At 36.1% G+C, this 13,266-nt stretch overlaps 1 protein-coding gene across 1 annotated transcript in view; it reads left to right on the forward strand.

Moving 5' to 3' along the window:
- The window catches only part of LOC138333045 (protein unc-13 homolog B-like), a 142,071-nt gene that overhangs the window by 86,505 nt on the left and 42,300 nt on the right, over positions 1-13,266 (forward strand). Inside the window, exons 14-17 of the mRNA XM_069281150.1 lie at positions 3,447-3,524; positions 7,900-8,119; positions 8,416-8,536; positions 9,282-9,388. Coding sequence (XP_069137251.1) covers positions 3,447-3,524; positions 7,900-8,119; positions 8,416-8,536; positions 9,282-9,388 — 526 coding nt within the window. The remainder of the gene's footprint in view (positions 1-3,446; positions 3,525-7,899; positions 8,120-8,415; positions 8,537-9,281; positions 9,389-13,266) is intronic.

Below are 13,266 nucleotides of genomic sequence, written 5' to 3' on the forward strand. Positions count from 1 at the left end.
TTTAATAGACTTTCTGTCTAGTCTCATGATGATATCAGGTCCCTGTGTCATGGATGGCTTGTGTGTTTATAGTCTTTATTTCAAATCTTATCAGGGCCCTGTGATGGCTAAAGCTTTTGTGCTATTTGTTGACTTTCTCCTCAAGGTCAGGGTTTTCTATTTTGTGTGTGTTTGTGTTTAATTTTGTCCGATGTTAAGGTGACAAATTGTGGTTAACAAGAAGAGACGTTGTGCAATCATTCCTTTTCAAATAGATAATGTTTTTATCTTATTAAAGATTCCCTGAACCCTTAACACAACTACTTGTTAAAGGGGTCCGTAGCCATGTTTCAGTATTTGTTTCAATAGACAAGGATATGTGTTTGGCAGTATCATTTAGAAATATATGATGTCTCTTTGAGTTATTAGAGTTTGCATGTGTACCAAATTTAGTGGAGTGTTGTTTCGGTGGAGGAGGGGGGGGAACAGCAAACTTAGTAGTAAAGGGCTTTTGGCAGGGCAGGAGGGGCGGGGCCCAAAGGGGAAACAGAGGTAAATCCTTTAAAACACTACTTGTCCTAGAGTTCTGCATGAATTATATAAGTTAGCCATAAAATATGGGGGAGGGAGGGGGTCAACAGAACTTGTATAAATTTATACGTGGGGGCAAAGGGGCGGGGCAATAGAGGGGAAATAGAGGTAAATCCTTTAAATCGCTACTAGTCATAGAGTTGTACATGAATTGTAACCAAATTTGGCCACAAAACATCCTTGGGGGAAGGGGAACAGAACTTGTATAAATTTTGGCTCTTGTCCCCTGGGGGCAGGAGGGCGGGGGCCCAATAGGGGAAATAGAGGTAAATCCTTTAAATCACTACTAGTCATAGAGTTCTGAATGGAATGTAACCAAATTTGGCCACAAACATCCTTGGGGGAAGGGAACAGAACTTGTATAAATTTTGGCTCTGACCCCCGGGGGCAGGAGGGGTGGGCCCCTATAGGGGAAATAGAGGTAAATCCTATAAATCGCTACTAGTCATAGAGTTCTACATGAATTGTAACCAAATTTGGCCACAAACATCCTTGGGGGAAGGGGAACAGAACTTGTATAAATTTTGGCTCTGGTCCCCTGGGGGCAGGAGGGGCGGGGCCCAATAGGGAAATAGAGGTAAATCCTTTAAATCGCTACTAGTCATAGAGTTCTGCATGGAATGTAACCAAATTTGGCCACAAAAATCCTTTTTGGAAAGGGGAACAGAACTTGTATAAATTTTGGCTCTTGCCCCCCGGGGGCAGGACGGGTGAGGCCCAATAGGGGAAATAGAGGTAAATCCTATAAATTGCTACTTGTCCTAGAGTTTTGCTTGGATTGTGACCAAATTTGGCCATAAACATCCTTGGGGGAAGGGGAACAGAACTTGTATAAATTATGACTCTGACCCCCTGGGGGCAGGAGGGGTGGGGCCCAATAGGAGATCTTATTAAAGATTCCCTGAACCCTTAACACAACTGTCTTATTGTTAACACAACAAATTGGGGTCATTTCAGTATTTTGTTTCAATAGACAAGGATATGTGTTTGGCAGTATCATTTAGAAATATATGATGTCTCTTTGATGTTTGTTATGTTATTGTTGCATGTGTATTTAGTGGAGTGTTGTTCGGTGGAGGAGGGGGGGGGGGGGGCTAGCAAACCAGGCTTTTTGGCAAATTCAAAAAAACAACTATAGCTGACTATAACAATATATATAAGTTAATAAAATATTCTATAGAATTTATAAAAAGCAGTATTGCACCTATATATTATCCTTTTACTGATCAGTGACATCTTCCCACCTATACATAGTAACATTATAGACCTATCTACTATTGTAATGTTAACAGTTCTCTTGTAGATAGCCCGACTGGTAACTTATTCCATTCCTATAGCTAATCTCAGCTTAACTAAGAATGTTGCAAACTTTCCTAACATGTTTGTAGTTTTTTACCACAAATATTCTAAAATGGCTGCTGATTTTAACACAAATTATCTGAATGTATGTGTAGATTTGCAACAAATTTTCCTAATATGTGTAAAATTTGACACAGAATGTCCTGATATGGGTTAGATTTGACACAGAATGTCCTAATATGGGTTAGATTTGACACAGATTATGTCCTAATATGGGTGAGATTTGCCACAAAATATCCTAATAATTTGAGTGTATATGCAATTTACTACAAAATCACACAGTATTTGTTTTAAATCGCTATGAATATATGCATGGTTTAAAATAATTTTTATGTTTTCTTACACAATCATTTCTATATTTTTCAAAGCTACAATTTTTTTTTCTGTGGCTATAACTATTAAAAGCCTGTTCAAACTTTGCCATTTTGTTGGGTTTTGATTTACTAAAAAACTTTGCAAATTCTACATAATAAGCCTACCTATGTATACAATTATAAAAAAATATCTAGATTAAAATTCACTCATTACTAATAACGTGTGCTTTATTTATAACTTGCTTAGGATCTCTTCAACTTCTAACAGATAAATTCACATTTGTAGCAATTTTGTTTAGAAAAAGAATTAAACTTCTTCAAAAAGTCTTGAAATCACAGATGCCTGTCTAAAGTCTGAATAGAAAGGCTGGACTGTTCACAGAAACCAACGACTATGTAATTACACACATCTTGTGGAATTATTTTTCCAGAATGAATATGGAAATATTTTGAAATTCATTGAATAATGAGTGCTTGCATATTTGGTCTTTGTTATCATCACTATCTGTTATTACTGTAACATCATTTTAAAATCAAAGAGAGGCAAAATAACTACATGTATATATGGCTTGTATTTTTTTTCATCTAATGTATCATATACCAGGTATTGTGTGTGTGTTTTTAACGAGCCTTCCTGATTACAAAACTGCCAATCTTCAAGACTTTTGTTTTGCGTCACTTTTTTTTTTTTTTTTTTTCTCTCGACAATTTACAAAATAAAATATATATATGCATAGAATTATTCCATTTCCTATTACATGCATTTTGTTGTTAGGCATTAAGAAGTTATTTCAGAAAATTTCTATGAATAGATTTTGTTGTTTAGACTATAAATGTCAGTTATTTGTAGAGTTTTAATTGTAAATATTTCATATTTGGCTGTAAATATTATATAATTCTGAAAATACTGTTTATTTGAAACATTCACAAAATGAAGCATCTCTATGAAATTGGATGGTGTTTTATTATGCTTTTGTAATATTCAATCACCTTGAAGCTAATAATGATGAGCACAACTGCGCATCATGTATTAACTTTTCCTTTGAAACACTAACGCTTTCTCCGAGAGTAAGTTGATCTTAAGGTAAATAAATGTCCACGTAATATACCAGGAATAATTCACTGTTATGAAAATAATAATTTATAGTCCATTTTATTATTGAGTAATCTGGTGACTTATTTGTTGACTCATTTGTATTTTAGACAATGCAAGTGAAGAATAGAAATGCAGGAGTACCATCTGCCATGGTCGCTCGACAGTCCTTAAAGGATGAAGAGTTGGTAAGTTCATACTCTTTCTGTCTCTCTGTCCATGAGTTTATTACTTCAGACTCCTTCCATCTGTCTTGTCCATGAGTTTATTCTTTTAGATTCCTCCATCTGTCTGTCCATGAGTTTAAACCTTTAGACTCCTTCCATCTGTCTGTCCATGAGTTTTTATTCCTTTAGACTTCCTTCTATCTGTCTGTCCATGAGTTTATATCTTCAGACTCCTTCTATCTGTCTGTCCATGAGTTTTTATTCTTTTAGACTTTCCTTCCATCTGTCTGTCCATGAGTTTATTACTTCAGACTCCTTCCATCTGTCTTGTCCATGAGTTTATTCTTTTAGATTCCTTCCATCTGTCTGTCCATGAGTTTAAACCTTTAGACTCCTTCCATCTGTCTGTCCATGAGTTTTTATCTTCAGACTTCTCCCATCTGTCTGTCCATGAGTTTATTCTTTAGACTCCTTCCATCTGTCTGTCCATGAGTTTATTCCTTTAGACTCCTTCCATCTGTCTGTCCATGAGTTTATTCCTTTAGACTCCTTCCATCTGTCTGTCCATGAGTTTATTCCTTTAGACTCCTTTCTGTCTGTCCATGAGTTTACTTAGACTCCTTCCATCTGTCTGTCCATGAGTTTTTATCTTCAGACTCTCCATCTGTCTGTCCATGAGTTTATTCCTTTATACTCTTTCTGTCTCTCTGTCCATGAGTTTATTACTTCAGACTCCTTCCATCTGTCTTGTCCATGAGTTTATTCTTTTAGATTCCTTCCATCTGTCTGTCCATGAGTTTATTCCTTTAGACTCCTTCCATCTGTCTGTCCATGAGTTTATTCCTTTAGACTCCTTCCATCTGTCTGTCCATGAGTTTTATTCCTTTAGACTCCTTCCATCTGTCTGTCCATGAGTTTATTCTTTTAGACTCCTTCCATCTGTCTGTCCATGAGTTTTTATCTTCAGACTTCTCCCATCTGTCTGTCCATGAGTTTATTCCTTTAGACTCCTTCCATCTGTCTGTCCATGAGTTTATTCTTTTAGACTCCTTCCATCTGTCTGTCCATGAGTTTATTCCTTTAGATTCCTTCCATCTGTCTGTCCATGAGTTAATTTATTCCTTTAGACTCCTTCCATCTGTCTGTCCATGAGTTTATTCCTTTAGACTTTTCCTCTGTCTGTCCATGAGTTTATTCCTTTAGACTCCTTCCATCTGTCTGTCCATGAGTTTATTCCTTTAGACTCCTTCCATCTGTCTGTCCATGAGTTTTATTCCTTTAGACTCCTTCCATCTGTCTGTCCATGAGTTTATTCCTTTAGACTCCTTCCATCTGTCTGTCCATGAGTTTATTCCTTTAGACTCCTTCCATCTGTCTGTCCATGAGTTTAAACCTTTAGACTCCTTCCATCTGTCTGTCCATGAGTTTATTCCTTTAGACTCCTTCCATCTGTCTGTCCATGAGTTTATTCCTTTAGACTCCTTCCTCTGTCTGTCCATGAGTTTATTCCTTTAGACTCCTTCCATCTGTCTGTCCATGAGTTTATTCCTTTAGACTCCTTCCATCTGTCTGTCCATGAGTTTATTCCTTTAGACTCCTTCCATCTGTCTGTCCATGAGTTTATTCCTTTAGACTCCTTCTATCTGTCTGTCCATGAGTTTATTCCTTTAGATTCCTTCCATCTGTCTGTCCATGAGTTTATTCTTTTAATCTGTCTGTCCATGAGTTTATTCCTTTAGACTCCTTCCATCTGTCTGTCCATGAGTTTATTCCTTTAGACTCCTTCCATCTGTCTGTCCATGAGTTTAAACCTTTAGACTCCTTCCATCTGTCTGTCCATGAGTTTTTATCTTCAGACTTCTCCCATCTGTCTGTCCATGAGTTTAAACCTTTAGACTCCTTCCATCTGTCTGTCCATGAGTTAATTATTCCTTTAGACTTTTCCATCTGTCTGTCCATGAGTTTATTCCTTTAGACTTCTCCCATCTGTCTGTCCATGAGTTTTTATCTTCAGACTTCTCCCATCTGTCTGTCCATGAGTTTATTCCTTTAGACTCCTTCCATCTGTCTGTCCATGACTTTTTATCTTCAGACTCCTTCCATCTGTCTGTCCATAAGTTTTTATCTTCAGACTCCTTCTATCTGTCTGTCCAGGAGTTTATTCTTTTAGATTCCTTCCATCTGTCTGTCCATGAGTTAATTTATTCCTTTAGACTCCTTCCATCTGTCTGTCCATGAGTTTATTCCTTTAGACTTTTCCTCTGTCTGTCCATGAGTTTATTCCTTTAGACTCCTTCCTCTGTCTGTCCATGAGTTTATTCCTTTAGACTCCTTCCATCTGTCTGTCCATGAGTTTATTCCTTTAGACTCCTTCCTCTGTCTGTCCATGAGTTTCTATCCTCAGATTCCTTCCATTTGTCTGTCCATGAGTTTCTATCCTCAGATTCCTTCCATCTGTCTGTCCATGAGTTTATTCCTTTAGATTCCTTCCATTTGTCTGTCCATGAGTTTTTCTTCCTGATTCCTTCTATCTGTCTGTCCAGGTTCTGTGTCCATGGAATTCCGAACATGTTGGATCCTTGCATGTATTAGCTTTTATTCAAATGTTCTTAACCCATTTCCCAATAATAGTTTTAGCGGAAGTGTTTTTAAATTGTTCTTAATGTGGGTGATAAAAACTCAACACCAAACCGTCAGTGTGCACATGGTTGTAAGACGTAAAATCACTAGTCAGACAGCAGAAATGTAAATCTTAGGCCTGTTTATGCAAATACACATCTGAAATTAATGCATCTATTCAATAAAAGGGAGATTCATTTCACCCGATTGATTGATGTTGGTAATGAAACTTAAGGCTGTCTTGTTTTTGTCCTGTTGCACCAGTGATTGTAATTTAAAGATGCTTTGACTGTATCTGCTACCAGAATCATTAAATATACACACATGTAATGGAACCTTCATTATCACACACATGTAATGGAACCTTGATTCTCACACACATGTAATGGAACCTTGATTCTCACACACATGTAATGGAACCTTGATTATCACACACATGTAATGGAACCTTGATTCTCACACACATGTAATGGAACCTTGATTCTCACACACATGTAATGGAACCTTGATTCTCACACACATGTAATGGAACCTTGATTCTCACACACATGTAATGGAACCTTGATTCTCACACACATGTAATGGAACCTTGATTCTCACACACATGTAATGGAGCCATAATTATCACACACATGTAATGGAACCTTGATTCTCACACACATGTAATGGAACCTTGATTATCACACACATGTAATGGAACCTTGATTCTAACACACATGTAATGGAACCTTGATTCTCACACACATGTAATGGAGCCATAATTATCACACGCATGTAATGGAACCTTGATTCTCACACACATGTAATGGAACCTTGATTCTCACACACATGTAATGGAACCTTTATTATCATATATGTAATGGAACCTTGATTCTCACACACATGTAATGGAACTTTGATTCTCACACACATGTAATGGAACCTTGATTCTCACACACATGTAATGGAGCCATAATTATCACACGCATGTAATGGAACCTTGATTCTCACACACATGTAATGGAACCTTGATTATCACACACATGTAATGGAACCTTTATTCTAACACACATGTAATGGAACCTTGATTCTCACACACATGTAATGGAACCTTGATTCTCACACACATGTAATGGAACTTATTCTCACACACATGTAATGGAACCTTGATTATCACACGCATGTAATGGAACCTTGATTCTCACACGCATGTAATGGAAGCTTGATTATCACACACATGTAATGGAACCTTGATTCTCACACACATGTAATGGAACCTTTATTCTCACACACATGTAATGGAACCTTTATTATCATATATGTAATGGAAGCTTGATTATCACACACATGTAATGGAAGCTTGATTCTCACACACATGTAATGGAACCTTGATTCTCACACACATGTAATGGAACCTTGATTCTCACACGCATGTAATGGAACCTTGATTCTCACACACATGTAATGGAACCTTGATTCTCACACACATGTAATGGAACTGTGATTCTCACACGCATGTGATTCTCACACACATGTAATGGAACCGTGATTCTCACACACATGTAATGAAACCTTGATTCTCACACACAGGTAATGGAATCTTGATTCTCACACATATGTTATGGAACCTTGATTCTCACACACATGTAATGGAATCTTGATTCACACACACACATGTAACGGAACTTTGATTCTCACACATGTGTAATGGAACCTTGATTTTTTTTCGTTTTTCCTTGAACTTTTCTTTAATTCCTGTCTCATTTTAAATATCTGAAATCTACTTGTTTTATCCTAGAAAATGCATGTGTATAAGAAGACTCTTCAGGCCTTGATCTACCCGATCTCCAGTACCACGCCACATAACTTTGTTGTGTGGACAGCGACATCGCCAACTTACTGCTTCGAGTGTGAGGGGATGTTATGGGGTATGGTGCGGCAAGGGGTACGCTGTACGGAGTGTGGTGTCAAGTGTCACGAGAAGTGCAAGGATCTCCTCAACGCTGACTGTTTACAAAGTGAGTAGATTCAAGGTCAGGGGTCAGAGAATAGATCTCTACAATGGTTACTGTTTACAAAGTAATTAAGTTAAAGGTCAGGGGTCAGAGAGGAGATCTCCTGATCTGATCAGTGACTTTTTTACAAAGTAAGGTTAAAGGTCAGGGGTCAGATGATATATATCTCTGGTGACTATTTCAAAAAGTTAAAGATCAGATCCCTGATTGTTATTTGTGACTTTCACAGGCAAAATCATCGAGATAACAGAGTCTTTGTGAGACAATGTCTTTATTAAGTTTGTTTTCTTACCCGTAAGGAGCGGCTGAGAAGAGTTCTAAGCACGGCGCTGAAGACAAAACTCATAACATTATAATGGCCATGAAGGATAGGATGAAGATCCGGGAACGTAATAAACCAGAGATCTTTGATCTGATTAGGTAATAACAACAGTCAATGTGACTTTATAATAACATAATTATCTATTTTCAGTATTTGTTCTTTGACATATCATGATTAATATTGTGAAATGTCTTTAAGATTCCTTATGAATGATATAAAAGCTACCATTTGAACAAAAAATGTTTTATATAAGTTCTCTAATATTTACTTGTGATCTATAATTCTTTAATGGAAATTTGGTGTAGTATATCTCATGCTGATTTACATGCAAAGTGGACAGTATAACACAGACATGCAGGTATTTCTGTAAGAATGCTAGAAGTCTTTCTCAGTCATGAATAACATAACAGAATGGATACAATTCTCATTCAAGTCTTAGATAAATCAATATAGGAATATAACTCTCATACAACCGTTAAAAAGAAATAGTCTAAGGGATATACGCTCAGATGTAAGTCATGAAAACCACAATATTACTGCAGCATTGGAGAAAAATTTGGTATATTAAACACCAAGGAAATGTTTTTTGCTTATCTTAAAAATCAGTCTTTTGATATCAGGAGTATTGAAATCTGCTCTTATGAGTAAAAAATTATATACATTGATTTCCATGGGGGCATGATGGTAACCTCAATTTTCTATAGAAAGTTTCAAAAAATTATTGAAATTTTCAATACCTGCTTACAAGAACAGATCACCATTTACAATACTAAACAGCACATCTGATTGTTTTATAATAAAAGAAAGTTTTACTGTAAAGACATTTCTGCACTATTTATCAAGGGAAGTGTTCGGGGTAGACAAAAAATCTCATAGCGGACACATGAAGGCGGTCAAACAAAGCGTTTTAGATGGAACGTCCAAGTGGTCAGCAAAAATAGCTATAACTGGTAAGTTATTGGTGTCACTGACCGCATGTCCAGCATGTTGTGTGTCCACATGGTTGTTATTGTTATCTGTTCATTTTAGGTAAATGATAAAAAGGCAAAATCATTTGAACATAAGGAATGGTGTATATTGGTTCATTTATCCCTGAAATTTCAAAGTGGACTATTCCAGCCATGGAAGTAGAAGAGTCTAAATATATCAACAGTGGTGAATGTGTAAGACATTTGAATGCTGTCTTTTTAATGCTACATTGCCACACAATGTAGTAACCATCAGTCATTTGAGTATGCCTGGTTATTATTTGCCTAAAATTTGTGTACATGTTGTCATGGAAACAAATCACTCACTAAATCTCAGTTTATTCTATTCGTCCTAATCTTTAAATCAAAACATTAACTTCAATTAACAAAACTGAAAAAATAACCAAATCATCTTCCAACAAATACAAGCAAGTTATACTAACTTGTATTAGATTAGTTAATGTAGATAGTAACCAGAGAAAGTACTTATGGTATATGTAGTGTGGTATACATATGTGACCACAGTCCTTTTTCTGTATCTGATCGGGGAATCAAGATATCCAATGCCAATTTGCACCCCTGCTTATTCAGCCGTAAGAAGGTGTGAAACTAATAACAACCAAATTTTGTTTTAAACTTGATGAAGAAGATAAACAGCACAAGTTTTGGTTCATTTGCTTTGATATTTTTTTAATACTGTCAAACCTGTCTATTAAGACCACTCAGAGTAGAAAGATGATCTTTATAGTCTGGTAAGGACAGATTGAACACTTAGAACCAAAGGTTAGTCAGCTAGAAGGTAGTTGTTTTGGCTGATGTATCCTACACAAAGGTTAGTCAGCTAGAAGGTAGTTGTTATGGCTAATGATAATGTATCCTACACAAGTTAGTCTTAGTCAGCTAGAAGGTAGTTGTTATGGCTAATGATAATGTATCCTACACAAGTTAGTCTTAGTCAGCTAGAAGGTAGTTGTTATGGCTAATGTATCCTACAAAAGTTAGTCTTAGTCAGCTAGAAGGTAGTTGTTATGGCTAATGATAATGTATCCTACAAAAGTTAGTCTTAGTCAGCTAGAAGGTAGTTGTTATGGCTAATGATAATGTATCCTACACAAGTTAGTCTTAGTCAGCTAGAAGGTAGTTGTTATGGCTAATGTATCCTACACAAGTTAGTCTTAGTCAGCTAGAAGGTAGTTGTTATGGCTAATGATAATGTATCCTACACAAGTTAGTCTTAGTCAGCTAGAAGGTAGTTGTTATGGCTAATGATAATGTATCCTACAAAAGTTAGTCTTAGTCAGCTAGAAGGTAGTAGTTGATATGGCTAATGATAATGTATCCTACAAAAGTTAGTCTTAGTCAGCTAGAAGGTAGTTGTTATGGCTAATGTATCCTACAAAAGTTAGTCTTAGTCAGCTAGAAGGTAGTTGATATGGCTAATGATAATGTATCCTACACAAGTTAGTCTTAGTCAGCTAGAAGGTAGTTGTTATGGCTAATGTATCCTACAAAAAGTTAGTCTTAGTCAGCTAGAAGGTAGTTGATATGGCTAATGATAATGTATCCTACAAAAGTTAGTCTTAGTCAGCTAGAAGGTAGTTGATATGGCTAATGTAATGTATCCTACACAAGTTAGTCTTAGTCAGCTAGAAGGTAGTTTGTTATGGCTAATGTAATGTATCCTACAAAAGTTAGTCTTAGTCAGCTAGAAGGTAGTTGTTATGGCTAATGATAATGTATCCTACAAAAGTTAGTCTTAGTCAGCTAGAAGGTAGTTGTTATGGCTAATGATAATGTATCCTACACAAGTTAGTCTTAGTCAGCTAGAAGGTAGTTGTTATGGCTAATGATAATGTATCCTACAAAAGTTAGTCTTAGTCAGCTAGAAGGTAGTTGTTATGGCTAATGATAATGTATCCTACACAAGTTAGTCTTAGTCAGCTAGAAGGTAGTTGTTATGGCTAATGATAATGTATCCTACACAAGTTAGTCTTAGTCAGCTAGAAGGTAGTTGTTATGGCTAATGATAATGTATCCTACACAAGTTAGTCTTAGTCAGCTAGAAGGTAGTTGTTATGGCTAATGATAATGTATCCTACACAAGTTAGTCTTAGTCAGCTAGAAGGTAGTTGTTATGGCTAATGATAATGTATCCTACACAAGTTAGTCTTAGTCAGCTAGAAGGTAGTTGTTATGGCTAATGATAATGTATCCTACAAAAGTTAGTCTTAGTCAGCTAGAAGGTAGTTGTTATGGCTAATGATAATGTATCCTACACAAGTTAGTCTTAGTCAGCTAGAAGGTAGTTGTTATGGCTAATGATAATGTATCCTACACAAGTTAGTCTTAGTCAGCTAGAAGGTAGTTGTTATGGCTAATGATAATGTATCCTACACAAGTTAGTCTTAGTCAGCTAGAAGGTAGTTGTTATGGCTAATGATAATGTATCCTACACAAGTTAGTCTTAGTCACTAGAGTAGTAGGTAGTTCTAGTTTGTCAGCTAGAAGGTAGTTGTTATGGCTAATGATAATGTATCCTACACAAGTTAGTCTTAGTCAGCTAGAAGGTAGTTGTTATGGCTAATGATAATGTATCCTACACAAGTTAGTCTTAGTCAGCTAGAAGGTAGTTGTTATGGCTAATGATAATGTATCCTACACAAGTTAGTCTTAGTCAGCTAGAAGGTAGTTGTTATGGCTAAATGATAATGTATCCTACACAAGTTAGTCTTATAGTCAGCTAGAAGGTAGTTGTTATGGCTAATGATAATGTATCCTACACAAGTTAGTCTTAGTCAGCTAGAAGGTAGTTGTTATGGCTAATGATAATGTATCCTACACAAAGTTAGTCTTAGTCAGCTAGAAGGTAGTTGTTATGGCTGGATAATGTATCCTACACAAGTTAGTCTAGTCAGCTAGAAGGTAGTTGTTATGGCTAATGATAATGTATCCTACACAAGTTAGTCTTAGTCAGCTAGAAGGTAGTTGTTATGGCTAATGATAATGTATCCTACACAAGTTAGTCTTAGTCAGCTAGAAGGTAGTTGTTATGGCTAATGATAATGTATCCTACACAAGTTAGTCTTAGTCAGCTAGAAGGTAGTTGTTATGGCTAATGATAATGTATCCTACAAAAGTTAGTTTAGTCAGCTAAGTAGTTGTTATGCGATGTATCCTACACAAGTTAGTCATAGTCAGCTAGAAGGTAGTTGTTATGGCTAATGATAATGTATCCTACACAAGTTAGAGCTATAGTATGCTTAGTATAAGCTATTGAAGGCTAGTTGTTATAGTATGATGATAATGTAGTCCTACAAGATAAGCTATAGTAGTAGAATGAAGCTATTGAATTGGCTGATGACAGTATGAGATATGAGATGATAGTATAAGCTATAGTATAAGCTATTGAAGGCTGATGATAGTATGAGAGATATTGAGATGTATGAGATATGAGATGATAGTATAAGCTATAGTATAAGCTATTGAAGGCTGATGACAGTATGAGATATGAGATGATAGATAAGCTATAGTATAAGCTATTGAAGGCTGATGACAGTATGAGATATGAGATGAGCCTATGTATAAGCTAGATGAAGGCTAGATGACAGTATGAGATATGAGATGATAGTATAAGCTATAGTATAAGCTATTGAAGGCTGATGACAGTATGAGATATGAGATGATAGTATAAGCTATAGTATAAGCTATTGAAGGCTAATGATGAAGAGACAGTATGAGATATGAGATGATAGTATAAGCTATAGTATAAGCTATTGAAGGCTGATGACAGTATGAGATATGAGATGAGTATGAGTATGAGATGATAGTATAAGCTATAGTATAAGCTATTGAAGGCTGAT

Source organism: Argopecten irradians, chromosome 10 (genome assembly GCF_041381155.1).
Source record: "Argopecten irradians isolate NY chromosome 10, Ai_NY, whole genome shotgun sequence".
Classification (NCBI taxonomy): Eukaryota; Metazoa; Mollusca; class Bivalvia; order Pectinida; family Pectinidae; genus Argopecten; species Argopecten irradians.